Source organism: Meriones unguiculatus, chromosome 3 (genome assembly GCF_030254825.1).
Source record: "Meriones unguiculatus strain TT.TT164.6M chromosome 3, Bangor_MerUng_6.1, whole genome shotgun sequence".
Taxonomy (NCBI): Eukaryota; Metazoa; Chordata; class Mammalia; order Rodentia; family Muridae; genus Meriones; species Meriones unguiculatus.
Window position 1 is genome coordinate 46,848,378 of NC_083351.1, and position 18,442 is coordinate 46,866,819.

The 18,442-nt window shown below is 43.0% G+C and overlaps 2 protein-coding genes across 2 annotated transcripts in view; one reads left to right on the top strand and one right to left on the bottom strand.

Annotated features, from left to right (window-relative positions):
* Positions 1-1,503, top strand: Actl7a (actin like 7A). The gene has a single exon (XM_021628192.2). It carries the CDS (start codon positions 54-56, stop codon positions 1,374-1,376), a length of 1,323 nt encoding a protein of 440 aa, XP_021483867.1. The 5' UTR covers positions 1-53; the 3' UTR covers positions 1,377-1,503.
* A 7,576-nt stretch (positions 1,504-9,079) lies between these two features.
* Elp1 (elongator acetyltransferase complex subunit 1) overlaps positions 9,080-18,442 on the bottom strand; it is a 61,133-nt gene continuing 51,770 nt past the window's right edge. Inside the window, exons 32-37 of the mRNA XM_060379935.1 lie at positions 17,973-18,086; positions 17,127-17,238; positions 16,378-16,505; positions 15,423-15,577; positions 13,578-13,653; positions 9,080-9,877 (exon numbers count right to left, since the gene is read on the bottom strand). Of these exons, the coding sequence (XP_060235918.1) occupies positions 9,810-9,877; positions 13,578-13,653; positions 15,423-15,577; positions 16,378-16,505; positions 17,127-17,238; positions 17,973-18,086 (653 nt within the window). The 3' untranslated portion in view covers positions 9,080-9,809. The remainder of the gene's footprint in view (positions 9,878-13,577; positions 13,654-15,422; positions 15,578-16,377; positions 16,506-17,126; positions 17,239-17,972; positions 18,087-18,442) is intronic.

Consider the following 18,442-nt stretch of genomic DNA (forward strand, 5'->3'; position numbering starts at 1 on the left):
TTAGGCCTTTCAGGCCTTGTGGCCAGCAGGATCAGGAGCTTTCTGAGAGCAGTATGTCTCTGGACAGTGTGTGGGCTCCACAGGCAGCAGATATAGGGGATGGGCCTGCCACAAAAGCTGGTGACCAGGCCTCCATGCATTCACAGGTCCTCCACACTGCCTCTCTAAAGGATGGCCCAGCAAAGAGAGCAGTGTGGGTCCGTCGGGACAGTGCCGAGGTGGAAGACCCTGCTAAGTCAACTGTGTCCAAAGACAGGCCGAGGCTAGAGGTGACCAAAGCAGTGGTTGTCGACCTTGGCACCGGCTTCTGTAAATGTGGCTTTGCTGGCCTGCCAAAGCCCACTCATATGATCTCAACAACAGTGGGCAAGCCCTACATGGAGACAGCCAAGACTGGGGATAATCGAAAAGAGACCTTTGTGGGGCATGAGCTCTTTAATCCAGAGATACATCTCAAGCTGGTCAACCCCCTACGTCATGGCATCATTGTGGACTGGGACACAGTGCAGGACATCTGGGAATACCTCTTCCGACATGAAATGAAGATCGCCCCAGAGGAGCACGCAGTCCTGGTTTCAGACCCACCCCTGAGCCCTCACACCAACAGAGAGAAGTATGCTGAGATGCTGTTTGAGACCTTCAACACACCTGCAATGCACATCGCCTACCAGTCCCGCCTGTCCATGTACTCCTACGGACGCACCTCTGGCCTGGTGGTGGAGGTTGGCCATGGCGTGTCTTATGTGGTCCCCATATATGAGGGCTATCCTTTGCCCAGCATCACAGGGAGGCTAGACTATGCAGGGTCTGACTTGACAACCTACCTGATGAGCTTGATGAACAGCTCTGGAAAACACTTCACTGAGGACCAGATCAGCATTGTGGAGGACATTAAGACGAAATGCTGCTTTGTGGCTCTAGACCCCATTGAAGAGAAGAAAATCCCTCCCATTCAACATGAGATCCATTATACTCTGCCTGATGGGAAAGAGATCCGTCTGGGCCAAGAGAGGTTCCTCTGCTCAGAGATGTTCTTCAAGCCGTCTCTGATCAAGTCCATGCAGCTGGGCCTCCACACCCAGACAGTGTCATGCCTTAACAAGTGTGACATTGCCCTCAAACGAGACCTCATGGGGAACATCCTGCTCTGTGGGGGCAGCACTATGCTTCGGGGCTTCCCTAACCGTCTGCAGAAGGAATTGAGCAGCATGTGTCCCAACGACACCCCCCAGGTAAACGTGCTGCCTGAGAGAGACACTGCAGTGTGGACTGGTGGCTCTATCCTAGCCTCACTCCAGGGTTTTCAACCACTGTGGGTCCACCGCTTTGAGTATGAGGAGCATGGGCCTTTCTTCCTGTACAGAAGGTGCTTCTGAACAGATGCAGCACATTCACTGTGGTGATAACGCGTCAGCTTCACTGCATGAGGGCTCACCTATACATGGTGCTGAGCTGGCACGTCCATTCCTGTAGCATTAAAAACCCCTCGTGTCCTCTTCCCTTCAGGTTGTGTCTATTTCCTGACATAGTAAGAGCCACACAGATGTGTGTGCACAGCCTTAAATGGTACAAAAGCCTGGGAGTGGAGGGGGGATAGGAGAGGGTCAGAAATGCTCTATGCTCAAGTTTCTCTCGGGAGAAACTTGTTCTAACACTGTTCTGCCACTCATGTGCCTGCTCCTGTAGCAACTACATTGTTAGAATATACTAAGGAAAAATGTGATAAAAACAAATTTAGACTAAACGAAGCTAAAAGATACAAGAGGCTCTCCATCCAGAGTTTCTTACAGAGGAATGCTGAATGCGTTGTCTCCCACAAAGCAGCGCTAGTATTTCACACCTGTGGCAAACTCCCAAAGTTTAGAATCTGCTGGTGAAAACAATGTGCCCTGTTTTAACTGTACCTCCTACTTTCCAGTTAGTTATATCTCAAAACTGGTCTGTAGTAAGCCACCAGGGTATTTGGCTGCTGAAGACTATGAGTGTAATAGGCCCCCAGACCTTAGCACAACTGATGGACGCCATGATGGAAGTACCATTCAGGTCTTGAAATTCAGCACAGTCAGCAACATTTGCCAAAACTTGGAACAAAGACCTAACCCATCAAAGTTCAAAGTTCTGGGAAAGTCCCTAAGTGTACTAATCTTGCTTTTTGGCTTCTGTAGTTCCCTTCCAGCTAACTGTTCTTGCTAATTGAAATGTGTCAATGCAGAATGTGGTTTTTGTACTTAAAAGCTTACTTTGAAAAGGCTTGGGACTGTACTCAGGCCCTTAACATGCAGTTAATAGTTGCCAGTTAATAAAGACTTTCTGGCTTGAACCCATGCCAAAGTGGTCTTCTCTGGTGGATACCTCACAACATTTCTGGGGGGGCCAGTGAGATCCCCAGAGACCAGACCTCAAGACACTGGGGGTCTCAGAGCCCCTCAGAGTAGGAAAGAGTATGGTGGTCAAGAGAATTCTAGTTGGTGTACAACCTAAGACATTCCAGGGTCCCAGAACTCCTTTTGATCAATCACTGCCCAGAGCCTTGAAGGAATCTGATACTTCCACACCTAAAAGCAACAAAATCGAAAGTCATCTCATTGGTCATTTCCAGAGGTAAGTCTGGTTAAGGTGCCTTTTGTTTGGGACATAAATGACAGGCTGACCACAGCTTCCGACAAAGTGTCTGGGATCAGTGTGAGACCTCACTGGACTCCCCTGGTCTATTCAGGTGTGTGAACATATGGTGGCCATCCCTGGTTGTCTTTACTATGTCACTCTGTGTTTTTGTTGGTTCGACAAACAAATAAAATGGGAGATGGAGTGAGCCATCTTGGACCATGGCTGCTGCTGCCCACAAGATGTAAGCTGCAATAAGAGTTGCTGCTGTTGTTGACACCAGTGGTCTGGAATGTGCCTGGAGAACCCAGCCGTGATCCCACTTAGTTTCCCCATATCGACCAGTGGCTTTTTCTCTCACAGCTGATGGAAAGCAGATACATGCTTTGGGATTTGACCCCCCAGGAGTGATCATGACTTCTAGCTCTTAAACAAGAGCCTTCAAGTCTTACTGGGGGATCTTAGTCACATTTGCTCACTGAGCATCTGGAGCTCCAAGATGCCATTTGCTCAACATCAGGTCTACCTAGGTACCTTCGAATAGAAAGCCTAACATGTCAGGGCCTGGACCCAGACCAGGCAGGTAATATTACCTATCTGACACCAGAAACCTGAAGTGGCAAGGTAGAGAAGAGCAATGGAAAGACATCTGAAGGTAGTATGGCTTGGCAAGATGACTAAGCCTTGCCCTGGAAAGCCAGAGATCAGGCAAGAGTTGGAAACATCAATGTATCTTAACTCAGTTTCTTCCTACACTATTCTACTCCATGAACACTCACTAAAAGACAAGTTTAGGTTGATTACATCTCCATCTCTCAACACCTTTACACAGAGGTGGTAAACCCTATGAACTTTTAAAATAAGTGCTTTGAAATTCATTAAAATGGAAAACAATGATAAGTCACTTCTACCTTCAGCTCCTAGGAGTTGAAGAACCCAAGCCAGTGAGCGAGTCCCAGAGGGTGAAGGGTCTTGACGAAGGAGAGATGAAATGTGTTTTCTGAAGGAAGTCTCCAGGCCTAAACACTTATAAAAATAGCAAGTTGAGAGCTGCATTCTTTCTCAAAGCACCTTTGAATCCCTCACTGGATCCACCTGTCCCAGTAGAAAGAGACATTCTTCACACAAAAACACTTCAACAGCTTAGAATTTCTGACATCAACTAAGCTTAACAGCTAACTGAGGGTAACATGACAAGTTTGTTACAACAGGATTGGCGATACGGACCACTATCTAGTGAGTAGAGCCATGGAAATTGTAAATAACCTACCTACAATGCCACCCCAGGGCAAAGAACATCGTGACTCAAAATGCCAATAGGTAACACTGAGAAACCTTGCTTACTGGCAACACACGAGGTCGGGAAATGACATTCCTTTGACCAAGGACACTAAAGTGTGAGGATTCACAACCCAAACCCTCATCTTTATACGAAGATGTCAGCTCAAGTTTTTGGACTTTGAAGTCAAAAGAGTAAAGGTGGGCACGAGGCAAAGAAAAGAGCTTACGAGCACAGAGAACAGAGGGCTTAGGACTCAAGAGTACCAGTTAGTCTTGCCAAACAGCACCAGGTGAGCCTTAGCTGCTGTGTACAACCTCTTGAGCAGTAGTTCTCAACCTGTGGGGCATGGCCTCTTTGGGGGTTGCACATCAGATACCCTATGTATCAGATATTTGCATTACAACTCCTAACAGTAGCAAAATTACAGTTATAAAGTAAAAATGAAATAATTCTATGGTTGGGGATCACCACAACATGAAGAACTGTATTAAAGGAGTCCAGTATTAGAAGATTGAGAACCACTGCTCTTGAGAATGTAGTTAGCATCTGTTGAGATTTCCATCCTCACCCCCCATGTAACAGCTGATGACTCCCATGGGCTTACACAGAACGGACTAGCAAAACAGGAGCAGTGGTTTCAATGAGAATGGCTCTCTTAGGCTCATGTGTTCAAAGTGCTTAGTCCCCAGGGAGTGCAACTGTTTGAGAAGAATTTGAAGTGTAGCCTTATAGAAGATGTGTCACTATAAGTGAGCTTTGAGGTTTTAAAAGCCCATGCCAGGCCTAGTATCTCCCTCTCTGCTTGCTGCCTATAAGGATGGAAAGCCTTCAGCTACGTCTCCAGCACTATGCCTACGTGCCTGCCTATAACCATATTCCCTGCCATGATGATGATAGACTATCCTCCAAATGTAAGTAAACCCCCAGTTAAATGTTTTCTTCTGTAAGAGTAAGACAAAGAGGGGGAAAAACAAACCTGACTTTGCTTTCCAATTTGCAGTCACTTTGAATTACTAAGAACGGCCAGGTGTTTGTTTCTAATATCCTTTCACTGGGCTAAGTTGTGCATCTTATTTCCAAGACTCAACAACACAGAGGCTGGAAGCCTCAGCAGGTTCAAGACCAGCTTGACTGAATAGCAATGTTCTTCAGGCACAGCAATGAAAAGTTTTTCAAATATATGTGTGTATGTACAAAAGGAAAAAAAATATTAAAAATATATAAAAGTGTATAGAGGAATTTTAATTCGGAAAATGGCTGCTCTGGCAAGAGATCACATTCAAAGACCTTCTAGATCTGTGTGATCTAGCTGGAATACACACATGACTTTAATTCCAGAGACAGAGGCAAGCAGGTCTAGGTTCAAGCACAGCCTGGTATAGAGCAAGTTTCAGGAAAAGAAAAGCTTAGGTCCAGGCATGGTGGTACATGCCAAACAACAAAGGTAAAAAAAAATTAGTTTGTAGAAGGAAGCACCCATGTTTGAAAGTGATGTCTAATTGAGGGGCAGAAAGAAAGTGATGAATCAGAAATATTTGACAGAACAGGATATGCTTAACTCTCCTGAGAGGAAAGAGGAAAGGGAAGCTACTTAAGGGAGCAACACAAAATTAGAGAGAGAGAGGAGGCAGTTTTACCGAGAAAGTTTTACAGAGAAGTTGAATGAGAGAACAAGCTAGACTACAGGTGAAGACAGAACAAGCCATAGAATGAGGAGCCAAAAGATTAGAAAAGACTGCTGGAGTAAGTCTGGAGTAAGTAGAAAAGCCAGACTAAGTTAGTAGGGAGGAGTTTGAGCCAGAACAGCTGAATAGCCAGCCAGCTATGAGCTCAGACAGAACAAGAAAAGGTGAGCTTATTAAGCAGCAATTCTCAGAGTCTGAAAACATCCTAGGTCTAGGTTAGATGATATAAAGGCTGGAAGCTTCCAGGACTAGGCCTAAGTTAGCAGACAGAAACAGTAAGCCCAACACAACAACTGAAACAGATGAATAATAGTTCCTTTTACAAAAGTGCTAAGTTATCCCAAGCTATATTCATAAAGATATAATGAAAACATTAGGTCTGAGAATGTAGCTCACTTGATTTGGATGTGCAGGGCCCTGAGGGTGTTCAATACCACAAAACAATGAAAAGTCCTTAACACCTCCAAATGTTAGTTTCTACCTCAGAATTCAGAGTGTGAAGTCCACTAATTGAGGAAGATAGCTCTCTGCAAGTTCCCTGCTGATGTCTGCAGCACTCAACAAAACTATATGATTCAACACAGACAAAGAATGAACCTTACTCAACACAATCCAGAGAAACCAAGACTTTTTAACTTACTGTGACAAGAATTTGCTGAGATAGAGCCTCAATCTATTTTCTAAAGCTCAACACCTTTTCCCAAAGTTAGCGCTCATCATTCCCCTTGTCACATACCCTACAAGTCCCTCCTCGTCTCAACTGTCAATATGGTAGGCCTGTTCTACCTACTTGTTGGAGGTAACCTACTGGTTGAAGTTGCAGCTCTTGCCTGGACCTGATAGCCATTATTAGTTCTAGCTCAGGGTTAAAGGCTGAACTCTCTCCCCTTGGCAGGTCCCCTGCTCTCTGCCTGACTTCATCTGGGGAGTGCCTTTATACATTCCCCTAGCCACAGCTCATATATGGCCTCTGACACAGCTCCCTCTCAGCTCAACCTCCCTGCACTTATCCACATGCAAACCAAGCATCCTTGACATGCCTACTTTCAACCAATTATGTACATCTATTCTTAGAGACCACTAACCAATCCCCTAGGGGTATATATTCTTTGTTCTCTGGAAGCTGAACTAGCCATCAGCTGTTCCCGGGGTGTGTGATCCCTGTATGGCTCTTGCTGGCCATTCCAGACATGCTTCTCCTGACTTCGTGGGCTGCTGTGAGGCAGGCCCCATAAAGGAGAACATTTACTTAATCTCAAAATGGGCAAAATGTAACGCTGTTCAGCTAAGAGTGACCATAATTGCTACAAATTAATTCTTGTTGCTGTAGCATTATTATGTTTTTTGTTTGTCTGAGACAGGGTCTCTCTATGTAACTGTGGGTGGCTGTTCTGAGACTCACCATGTATACCAGGGTGGCCTAGAACTCAAATATCCACCTGGCTCTGCCTCCTGAGTGCTGGGATTAATTGTGTGCACTACCACACTGGGCTGCTATAACATTAAAAGAACTAAGCATCTGAAAATCCATACCATGCACATTTATCTCCATTTCCCGTCTGTTACCAAGGAGCACTCCAATACTATGTCATGTAAGTAACATATATATCAGGGATATCAGTGAACCTGTTCACTAATCCCTGCCAAAGAGCCCTCACGACATACTCACAGCCTTTAGAAACTAGCGCCTAGTTGCAGTAAACCCATTATGGAGTGAGTCAAAAGTGGATCTCTCCAAAACACAAGACATTGCCTTTTCTTTTTCTACTTTGTGAAAAATTTAAAATATACAGAAAAGTTGACTTTTACAGCAAACACGTAAATCTTCTGAAATTACAATTTTGGGTTGATCTATATATTGAGGGCCAAAAGTAGCATTTTTCTGTTACTTTACACATAGTGATAAAAGCCTGGTTCTGGTATTAAACACATAGAAGAGATTTTTAATTGTACTCAAGGATTAGCTATGAAACTTTTGTTGGGGAGGGATATTAATTTCCTGGGTGGTATACCCAGGAAAATTCCCCACGTTCTAGTAACTAGCCTTCCACATCTGCTCATGCAAGCAACCCTAAGTAAACTTAAAAAGCCATGAAAATAGGAGAGGGGATTCTTGGGCAGAAAAAGGGCCTCAGTAGAAGAGAGGAGGAGGAGAACAAATAAAATTCATTATGTACAAATATAAAATTGTCAAAGAATAATTTGTAAAAATCTCTTATTAAAAATAAATTGATCTCTTTCTAGACTTGATAAAAAAAGAGAAAGTAATCTCATTCTTTCAAAGATATTTTGGAAACAGAATAAAACACAGGTCAGTTAATGACCTAATAAGGGTTTACTGTTGTGAAGAGACACCATGACCACAGCAATTCTTATAAAATAAAACATTTAATTGAGGCTTGCTTATGGTTTCAGAGGTTTAGTCTATTACTGTCATGGCAGGAAGCATGGCAGCATCCAGGCAGACATGCTGCTTGAAGATCCGAGACACCTACACCCTGATCCAAAGGCAGCAGGGGATACTGTGTCACACAGGGTATAGCTTGAGCATAGGGACCTCAAAGCCCACTCCCTCAGTGACACTTCCTCCAATAAGGCCACACCTACACTAACAAGGACAAACCTCTTAATAGTTCCACTCCCCATGGGCAAGTATTCAAACACATGAATCTATGGGGGGCCATACCTAATCAAACCACTACATTCCACTCCCCATAGGCTTGTAGCCATAACATAACACAAAATGCATTTAGTCCAACTTCAAAAGTCCCCATAGTCTATCAGTCTCAACAATGTTTAAAAGTTCAAAGTCTCATCTGATATTTATGCAATCTTTTAATTGTAATTCCCTATAAAATCAAAATAAAAAAGCAGACCTCATACTTCCAACATATAATGGCACAGGCTATATATTACGGTTCCAAAATTGAGGAAAAAGAACATAGTAAGAAAATATTGGACCAATGAAAGACCAAAAACCAGCTGGGAAAACTCCAAACTCCGCACCTCCACACCTGATGTCAAAACACCACACAAAAAACTAAAGGAGGCTGCCGGCAGTGTCGTCGGGAACAAAGGGTAATCTCCAATCCTGCTACCATGCTATCCCTGCTGCCTACCATTACCAAAGGGCAGGACATGTCAGCAAATCCCAATCCATTCCACCCTATCACTGATGACTCTTGAGCAGAATATACACAGAACAGTCCCTATAACAGCATGGCTAGAGGAAGCTTAACCCAATCAAAGCCGGTAGCATATAACCCGGTAGGATACACATTTAATTAAAAAAAAAATTTTAGAGATTTATTTTGTGTGTAAGAGTTGTTTTGCCTGCATGTATGTTTGTGTATGATGTGCTTGCCTGGTGTTCAGTCAGGTCAGAAGAGGGCATTAGATCCTCTGGAACTGGAGTAAACAGACGGTTCTGATTTGCCATGTAGGTGCTGGGAATCAAACCAAGGTCCTCTGGAAAAGCAACAATTGCTCTTAACCACTGAGTCAACTCTGCAGTCCCCAAACACACTTAACTTTTTATTGAGTCAGGTAAAAAGATGCCAGCTACGTAATCACATCTGACTATATGCTGACAGTACTAATGGCCTATTTATACACAATATGCTGTATCAGCAAGTGTAACAACTTAGAAATGTGATTCCACTTGTCTTCATTTTTTTTTTTTGAGGTAGGAGCCATGAAACATCATTCTCTATGAACAGCAGAAGCTGAGGATCAAATCAGTGACAAGAGCTGGCCAAGGCTGCAACAGAAACCAGGCCTGGATTTGGGAGTAGGACTCAGGCTCATGATCTGCATAAGTAACCACACTCTCAAATAACACTAAGTACGAGAACAGAGGTTAGACTGTTTTGAGCTAAGTTCTTGCTGTAGCCCACGCTGGTCTTGAATTTGTACCAGTCTTTCTGCCTCAGCTTCTTGAGCTGCTGCGATTATAGGCATGTCCCACCATGAGCAGCTAAACACAGCAATTAAAAAACACCAAAAACTGTAATATGCTGGCTAAAACAAAGTTCTGATAGTACTTAAGATGTACATCCAAAATAAAAATGGACTGCCTAGTGCTAGCTGAGGTCAAACTCATAGTTGCTGCATGCAGTGCAAAGGCAGACCATGCCATATTCCAGTTCTCAACAGCTAGGCCTCTGAGGAGCAAGGGCCAGAAGCACAGCGAGTAAGTGGGCAAATGATCTTCCCAGTACACCTTCCTAACAGGGCAGTTATTCCAGCAGGCTCAGCTTCCACTGGCTTCTCTGGTCGATCTTTGGTGGCATACAAATCCCAGCATCTGAAAGAAAGAATGGAAGGGAAGTAACAACAGGCTTGCCACCCTCATAACTCAGCAGGGTCAAGCATGTGCAGGTGGCCGTCCTGAGAAGAGGGCAGGCATCAGGCTTCAGGCAGGCTCACTAGGTGATTCAGAGCACAAGGTTGAATAGGGAAGGGTAATGTTCACTTTTTTGTTTATTTTTTAATTTTTCGATGTGTTTATGCCTGTGTTTTAGCTGCCTATATGTACCTGCGCCACATGCACACAGTGCCCCTGGAGGCCAGAGAGGACACTGAATCCCAGGGAACTGTTCTGGACGACTGTAAGCCACTACGGGTGAACCAACTCTGGTCCTCTACAAGAACAATGAATGCTCTTAATTACCAAGTTCTTTCTCCAGCCTGCAGTGTATGTTTAAAACAAAAAATTTGTCAAATTATACATCTAAGATCTACATTTTACTACACGTGGATTTTTTTTCTCAATTTTATGCATGAAATACAATGGCAGTATTGTATTGTGGCAGTATGTAATAGCAAATCAAGTGAGTGACAGAAAATACACTAGAACTCTGTAAACAGGGTGGTCAGCAGAACTCTGAATTTTTAAAAAGCAAAATAGGAAGTAGTTTCAGGTAGGAAGTCTGCCATTATCACCTAAAACCTTCTTTAGAGTCTATTTAACTAGAAATCCTATCTGGAAGCACAGGCATGAAAAAAGTATATATAAGGATCATTTTCTCATTATTGTTAGTAATTAACTTTCCAGCAGTATGTTTGTGCATGTACTATTGAATGATTTTAAAATATATAACAATGTAAGAAAAATATTTAAGAGAATTTTTAAAGCATAATTTTGCATTTTACACAAACACATGCTTTATACACACATATAATTGCAAACTGTCAGATTTTAATCCTATTCCTTTTTTCTGGGAAGGGTCTTGCTGGTCTGTAGCCCAGGCCTTAAGCTTAGTCCTGCTTCTGCTTCTGAGTGCTGACTTTAGAGGCCTGTATCATCATGCCTAGATCAAATTTTAATTTTCTTCAAGATACTTTATAATCTAGATTTTCCTACTGACCATAACAGTTTATAATCACCCATGTTTACTACCCGTCTTTTCCAGAAATAAAAAAAAACAATCCCTCTGCCCCCCCCCAGCAAGACAAACCATGTACATAAAATCCACCAGAAGTTTGTTTTTTTTTCAAAAGTTTTGGTTATATAAGAATATCAATACCAAAACAGGGTTAAACAAGGTCCATAATTTCATGGTGGTTAAAGCTTGAAATAAGATTTTATCTTTGGAAAGTTATAAAATAATCTATTGTCTTTTCAAACTACAACATATATACTTAACGTGTGGCTCTCTTCTTAGTCAAGAATAAATATACAATGTCAGACTTTGGGCAGAGAATGATGACCTGAGCTGACTGACAGCAGAGGAGGACATGTTTACATTTTCATGCTTGAATTTCATGGGGCAAAAAGCATCATATTAATAAAGATACTTTGAGAACTCTTCCAAAACTGTAATATGCTGCTCCTAGACTAGAGATTTCCCAGCGGCATCACTTCAGGCTATGTCAAGAAATCCTGCATTTCTGCAAGACCTACAAGCCATCAGTCTGCACTGTTGTATGGCACCAAGCATGAAACATGCACAGTGGGCACTGCCAAGCCTCCCTGAGCACATTCACACCACTGTTAGCTGGGGAAGGGCCATGAGTTGTTTGATTGGGTCTAATTTGGTGAGCGGTTTTTTTGCCTTTTGAATTATAAGACTTTTTCTTTTTTCTGTTAGGATTTGGTAAAAATGTACTAACACACATACATAACATGTATGTAAACAGTTGATCCTAAGCTGGTGGCAGTGTTTTGGGAGGTTGTAGGACCTTTTGGACATGGAACACAGCAGGCAGACAAAGGAGCTGAGTTTAAGTGGGGTTTATGATTTGAATCTGACCTCTCCAGTTCCTGGTCAGTGCCATGTTACAATCAGCTCCACACAACCCTGCCACCATAGCAGCAAGTTGCTCCTATATACAAACTTTCCCTGTTGTGATAGGTAATTCTGTCACAGTGACAAGAAATGTAATTGGATATCTCCCAACCTTGGAATCACAGGACACTGACATCATTAACTCAGATTATGAAGCCTCAATTGTTACAGTCTTTACAGAAAGAAGTAATGGTGCTCTTTGATGCTGGCAAGCCATTAGAAAAATTTACGGAAGATGGGCACAGTAGCACATTCCTGTAATCCCAGCACTCAGGGAGGCAAAGGCCGGTAGAGCTCTGTGAGTTTGAGGCCAGCCTGCTCTATAAAGCGAGTCCAGGACAGCCAAGGCTACACAGAGAAACTGTATCTTGAAAAGAAAAGAAGAAAGAAAGAGAAAAAGAGAAAAAAGGGAAGAAAGAAAGATGAGAGAGAAGGAGAGAGAGAAAGAAAGATAAAGAAAGAAAGAAAGAAAGAAAGAAAGAAAGAAAGAAAGAAAGAAAGAAAGAAAGAAGAGAGGGAGAGAGAGAGAAAAAGAGAGAAACTTAGTTGAGTGGAGCTGTCCTGAAGGTTATCACCAGGCCAGCAGCATGAAATGGAGGCAGGGATTAGACAATAAAACAAACAAACAAACAGCAAAATGGCCTCAGGTCTAAAAAGAATTCTTTGCTTCACAGGGTGTTAGGGGAACATACAAGGCCCACTCCAAATGTCATCAAAATGCCATTACAGCACAACTTTTACATGAAAAACATTGCAGACCATTGCCTGTCACACTAGAAAGAGCCAGTAACAGCAATTTAAAAAGCAGTTAGCATAGAATTTACCACTGGCTTTCCAGAGCCCAGAGAAGCTGGTATGATGGAGTGTGCACCTGAAATGCAAATACTTAGGTGCCAAATACATGCCAGCAATTTTCAACTTTCAGGATGAAGCCTTGAAGGTTACAAACTTGTAGAAGTATGTCATGTAACTAAGAACCACCTCCCAACAAGAAACAAAATGCTTTAGACAGAACTAAATAGGAAATGTAAAGAACTGATAATATTTAAATGTGCCTTCAAATTCTAACATCAGTTGTAAGGTGATAAAAATATGCATCTCCTAAAAATGTTCTGAAGATGGGAAGAGTAATTGCAAGAGCCAAAACCCCAATTCAGAAATCTCCCATGTGTATAGGTGTGGACTGTTAGGGCTCATACTGCAATTGGGCATATGTGCATGCAACTGTCACTACACTTTTTTAAAAACAAAGTTGGAGTTCATTAAAAAAGGTCTAACTCAGATTGAAGCATAGGCATTATGGGCGGGGGAAGGGGAGAGATAATAGAGACAGATGGCAGTACATGCCCTAGACTGGGCACAGGCTTCTCAAGAGTTAATTTAAAAATAAATAAATAAAATGTCATGTGGTGCTGGGAATCTTTAATTCTAGCACTTGGAACGCAGAAGCAGATCAATTTCTGTGAGTTCATGGTCTGCCTGGTCTACACAGTGAGCTCCAGGCTATCCAGAGCTACATAGTGAGAGAGACCCTGACTAAAAAAATATAAACAGAAAAAATCATTTTGTATCCTTCCCTCCAAGCCATCACCACTAGAAGTATTAGAGCCCCTTAAGCTGTGGCCTCAGAATTAAGTAGGATCCCTTACACAGCTGGCCACTCCAACACCAACACCCAGCCCTGAGCAGCACTGACATCAAAGAAGAGACACTAACCGAGAACAGGGACAGGAGTCTTCTGCTGGTGGTAGGAAGCTGTGATGCTATTCACAGTGGAACTGGGACCTAGGACCTAAGCATAAAACAGGTTATGTCAATAGAGATCCCACTTCTGCTGGCGGCAGACCTAAAGCCTCCACTAGCAGCAACTGAGCCTGCTGCCTTTCTTAGTTATAGTACTGACACAGTAATTGTCCTTTCCCATGTGATTTCAACATCTTGCCTCCCTAGTCTCATCTCAGACCTCTATGCCTCCTCACTCCCAGAAACAGGAAACAGGAGGAGAGAGCTCTAGAACAGTATCAACCTGGCCTTTTCCAAAGGAACACAATCCACGGGGAGGGGAAAATCCAAGTCTATAGGCCTCACAAAGGAACCATTCTATTTAGTAGAAAGGAACCATTCTACTGTAGGAAATAGTAATTTTTATATTAAAAAAAAATAAATTTTTATGTCATCTTATGAGTGTAACACCAACTCTACCTAGATTTCACTGGGGTCCATGCCTGCAGTGAGCCTCTGGCAGGTACCAACTCTCTAATTTACTCTCACTTATCACTGCATGTGTCCCTCCCGGAAGACTCTCAGCACTAATACCATGAGGACTCATGGTACCCTGATGGCCCATTTCCACACTTCCAAACAAAACCCATATATGTTCCTCATAAGATTCACAAAGCTGGTGCCTTAGAAGCTAATGTTTTCTGAGCAGAAGTGGAGAGGCATTCTAAATTGTTTATTTCAAAACACTTCAGTTTTGAAGATGATCATATTTCTAGGCAACACCTATTATAGTAATTCAAGCATTTGTAGCATACTGATTTTTGGCCACCTTCCTTGCTGTGGTTTGTAAAGTACTCTGAAGACCTACCCTCTTATCAAACCTTCAGAGCATTCTAATGGACACACAAAGTAATCTAGGAAATCAAGACTCATTATCCAATGTTTCCAGAGAATGAAATGATTACAACCTCCCGTCGCTAAGCACCAGATCCACTCTTCTATCCATTGCCAGTGAACCAGGGCTGGGCATGAAGCACATTTCCCTTCAGGTGATTCCCTATTATGCTCCACCAATAAGGGACACTACAGGGAGAGTGCAAAGGCTGGATGGAAAAGTGACTTGTTTGCTTTGAAGGACTGTTCATTCCAGTTTCTATTTATCTCTGTACACTTAGAACTAGCCTCCTTGGGACTACCACCCTCAATTCTTAGGTCTTACTAACCAGCACCCTCTCCAGAAGCTGTAGGCCTCTGACCTGTCACCATCCCCAGCTCTGTCCTTTCTTCCCTCACTCTGTGTATCTCATTCTCCTGAGTTTCCTTTTTGCCTTTTTAGCCTGCTAGTGCTTATTTAACCAACCAGGTATTAAATTCTCTGTAGGAAAATAATAGATATGAACTTTCTTTCCTTATTGGACTGTGACTGACACACCAGCCTTTCTAAATCCTTATCAGAACTCTCTACAATTGACTTGAGGGCTCAGGTAGCCAGCAGAGGTCTAAAAACCACAGGTTTGATAATACATGTGAATGCTTCAAGGGGCAAGCTCATTCAATCCCCTCTGTGACTTCAGATCTGGGAAGGGAAAGGTCAACTCTAATCCTAGCTTCCCCTCCCTACTCCAGCTCTACTGTCACTCAAGATTTTTGGATTGTTCCTGACAGCTGCTCCATCTGAAAAGGAAAAATAGCCTATTTCACCTAAGCATGACACAGGTGACCAGACAGCTAACAAACACTCAAAGCTAAGGAAATTTAGAAGAGTTTCCTTGGACGCTGGGGCTTTGTGTCTGTCACTGTGAGAAGGATGAGACTGCATATGATCTCTGGGAAGCTTACAGATGTGACTGAGCCCTGCTGGCAGGCAGGAGTCCAGATTTCTGGAAGTGCCCTCTCAATCAGCTGCAGAGTGCTCTCAAAAGCCTTCTGTAATTCCTTTCCTTGTTCTTCAAACTCAAAGAGAAAGAGCACCTTTAAAATAGCGTGTACTTCATCTAGAGAGAAGAAATTTGAAACAGTAAGTTGTATCCCAGCTCCATTGCTAGAATCATACAGTAACTTCTTTCCCAAGTTGACAATGACAAAATCCACCCTCCAGATGCATCCACCCACACCTTCTTCTTCCCAGATACTGGAGTAATTCAGCACATCAGAAGGGTAGAGGAGCACACTGGGAAGAGAGCAGAAAGCTGTGCCCGGCAGTCCCTATCTCTGGCTTACGCACTCCTCCCTTTAGGGACTCGGAAGGACTGACTCAGGAATGGGTGTAGACATGAGCACTCCACTGAGGGTGTCCTCCTTCCCTCTAACTCAGAGGTTCTCAGCCTTTCTAGCGCTGCTACCCTTTAATACAGTTTCTCATGTAGTGGTGACCTCCCAACCATAACATTATTGCATTGCTATTTTACTACCATAATTTTGCTACTGTTATGAATTGTAATGTATCTGTGTTTTCTAATGTTTTTTTTTTTTTTAAGGTGATCCCTATGAAAGGGTCATTTGACCCTGAGAGGGGTCATTACCCTCAGGTTGAGAACTGCTTCTCTAACTGGAAAACAGCATCTTTAAAAAAATGTTATGGGGGTGTTGGTGCAGATCAGAGAACAATTTGTGGAAGGTGATTCTTTCCTTCTACAATGTGGGATCTAGGGATGGCAGACCTCAGACTGTGAGGCAATTTACCTTCTGAGCCATTTCAACAGCCTCACATTGCATCATAACTATGTGCTATCTGTCTGTAGTGCCTGTTGCTACTTTCTGTGGTCAAGAATCACAGTAAGCACTGGAACTATACCTTTGAGCTTGTCAATGCTTTGTACGACTTCACTCAGTGCCTCCAGAAGTGCCACACCCTCCAGGGGACTCCCTTCTTTGAGGCTGTGCTTTTTCCGCTCCGCCTTGCGGCGGTTTTTAGATGACCTCCTAATTAGAAATGACAGACATTGAAAAAAGAGGTTCCTTCTGCATGGAACTCAATAAGACGACTGTAGCTACTTACCTCTTGCTAAGAAACCATAGTGTCTACAGATGGCAACCACATCTAGGGAGACGTTAGTAATGAGGTGCTAAAGCCACACATAATAAACTAGCGAGGTCTAAGAAGAAGCAAATAAGGAAACCCTGAAGAGTTGTTTTCCCCCTAAGTTTAGATTAAAATGCAGGGTAAGACCAGGGGTAGTTCCAGCACTCAGGAGGCAGAGATAGGCTGATCTCTGTGAATCAGAGGCCAGACTGGTCTACGGAGCAAGTACCAGGCCAGCCAGGGTTACATATTGAGACCCTGTCTTAAAAAAATGAAAGTGAACAAAGTTCACTTGAGAGCACACTAGAACAATGAAGAAAAAAAAAAAAAAAAAACACTTGAATTCTACAGTAAGAAGTGAACTTTGAAAGCAGCTTCACCTCCTGGATGTGTTGGAAGGTCCATGCACAGCATACACTGGCCCTGAGGGACATCCTCCCCCTCCTGCACTGTCCTTGTAGAAAGCCAATCTATTACTCTGTTTCTGCACAGCCAACATGCTGAGGAGCTCTCATACATACGCAGAAATCCTGGAGTTACTGTGGGAATATCTGCTGCTCATATCACTGCCACTCATGATACTGCTGGTTTCTGAGAAGAGGTCTGACTCTGGACCATGGGCCACCTCGTTATCTAGAAGAGGTGAACCAGATACGGACATAAATGACTATACACTCAATCATCACACACTGAAAAATGTATGGATATTACGAAGTTGATCTCAAAATAAATAAGGTAACATTAAATATAGTAATTATACTTATTATAACTGCAGTTTACCATATTTATTCTACTCCTTTTGAGGGGGTAGGTGGGAAGGGACTAAATTCATTTTGAGATACACTGAAGACATCACTGGTCTGGTTGTATTGGGAAAGATGGGACTACTCAGTAGAGCGCTTCTCCAACATACGTAATTCCTATGGAATTTCAGAGAGCTACAATATAGCAATAGAACAACAAGAGTAGTCTCTCGCTACACAGCAACTTGTGTAGAGGTTTAAACCCCAATGGGACAGTGATGAAAGCAAGGAGCAGATGCTGTTCTCAGAGTACTGAGTCCTGGTTCTTTGGGACTCACGCAATGAAACTGGAGTTGCCCCTTACTTTCTTACACATGTACCTCCTGGACTTCCCAATCTGGTTTTCTGTCACAATGCCCTCCCCAAAAGCGAAGCACATGTTGGCACCTTGCATGTGCCATGCATGCTCTTCTACTTTCAAAACTATCTGCCCAAACAAACCCTTTCTCTATAGCTTGCCTGCCTCAGAAAACTGAAAACAGACAGGCAGCAAAGACAACATGCACTGGTGTGAGTCTTCCACACGCCACCAGAGGTCTCAATGGGCTTTCCAGAGGCACTCACCCACATGCATCCGTGGTGCTTGATTCTTGAGCTCTCGAACCACCAGCAAGCGGTTTTTATGGCGAATGAATGTGGCTGTCTGAGAGTCCAGAAAGGCCATGTAATTTTTTTGAGCTGAAGATACAGAATGAAAAAAATACCTTGAACATGATTATTTAAGTAAAGAGAGAAAACTTAAGTGAAGAGGGGGTGATGAAGCAAGGCTTAAAATTCAATAACAATAAAAGATGTGTCCAGATCTACCAACCAAGATGTTTTTATTCCTCCATTAATGAGTCAGAGATCCTAGATCTCAGAGTTCATCAATACTATTGGGAGCATGAAGGTTCTTATGCCCACAGATCTCCAGGAAACCAGGAATGTTAAGCATGCAAGACTGTCTTTGCAATGGAAAAGATGTAAAACCTGTTATTCCACCCAGAAAGCTAGGAACTGGAGATGATTAATAGCCTAGTGATCTACATTATCTA

Coding starts and splice junctions, on each gene's coding strand:
- Actl7a (XM_021628192.2), top strand. CDS start 54: ATGTCTCTGGACAGTGTGTGGGCTCCACAGGCAGCAGATATAGGGGAT.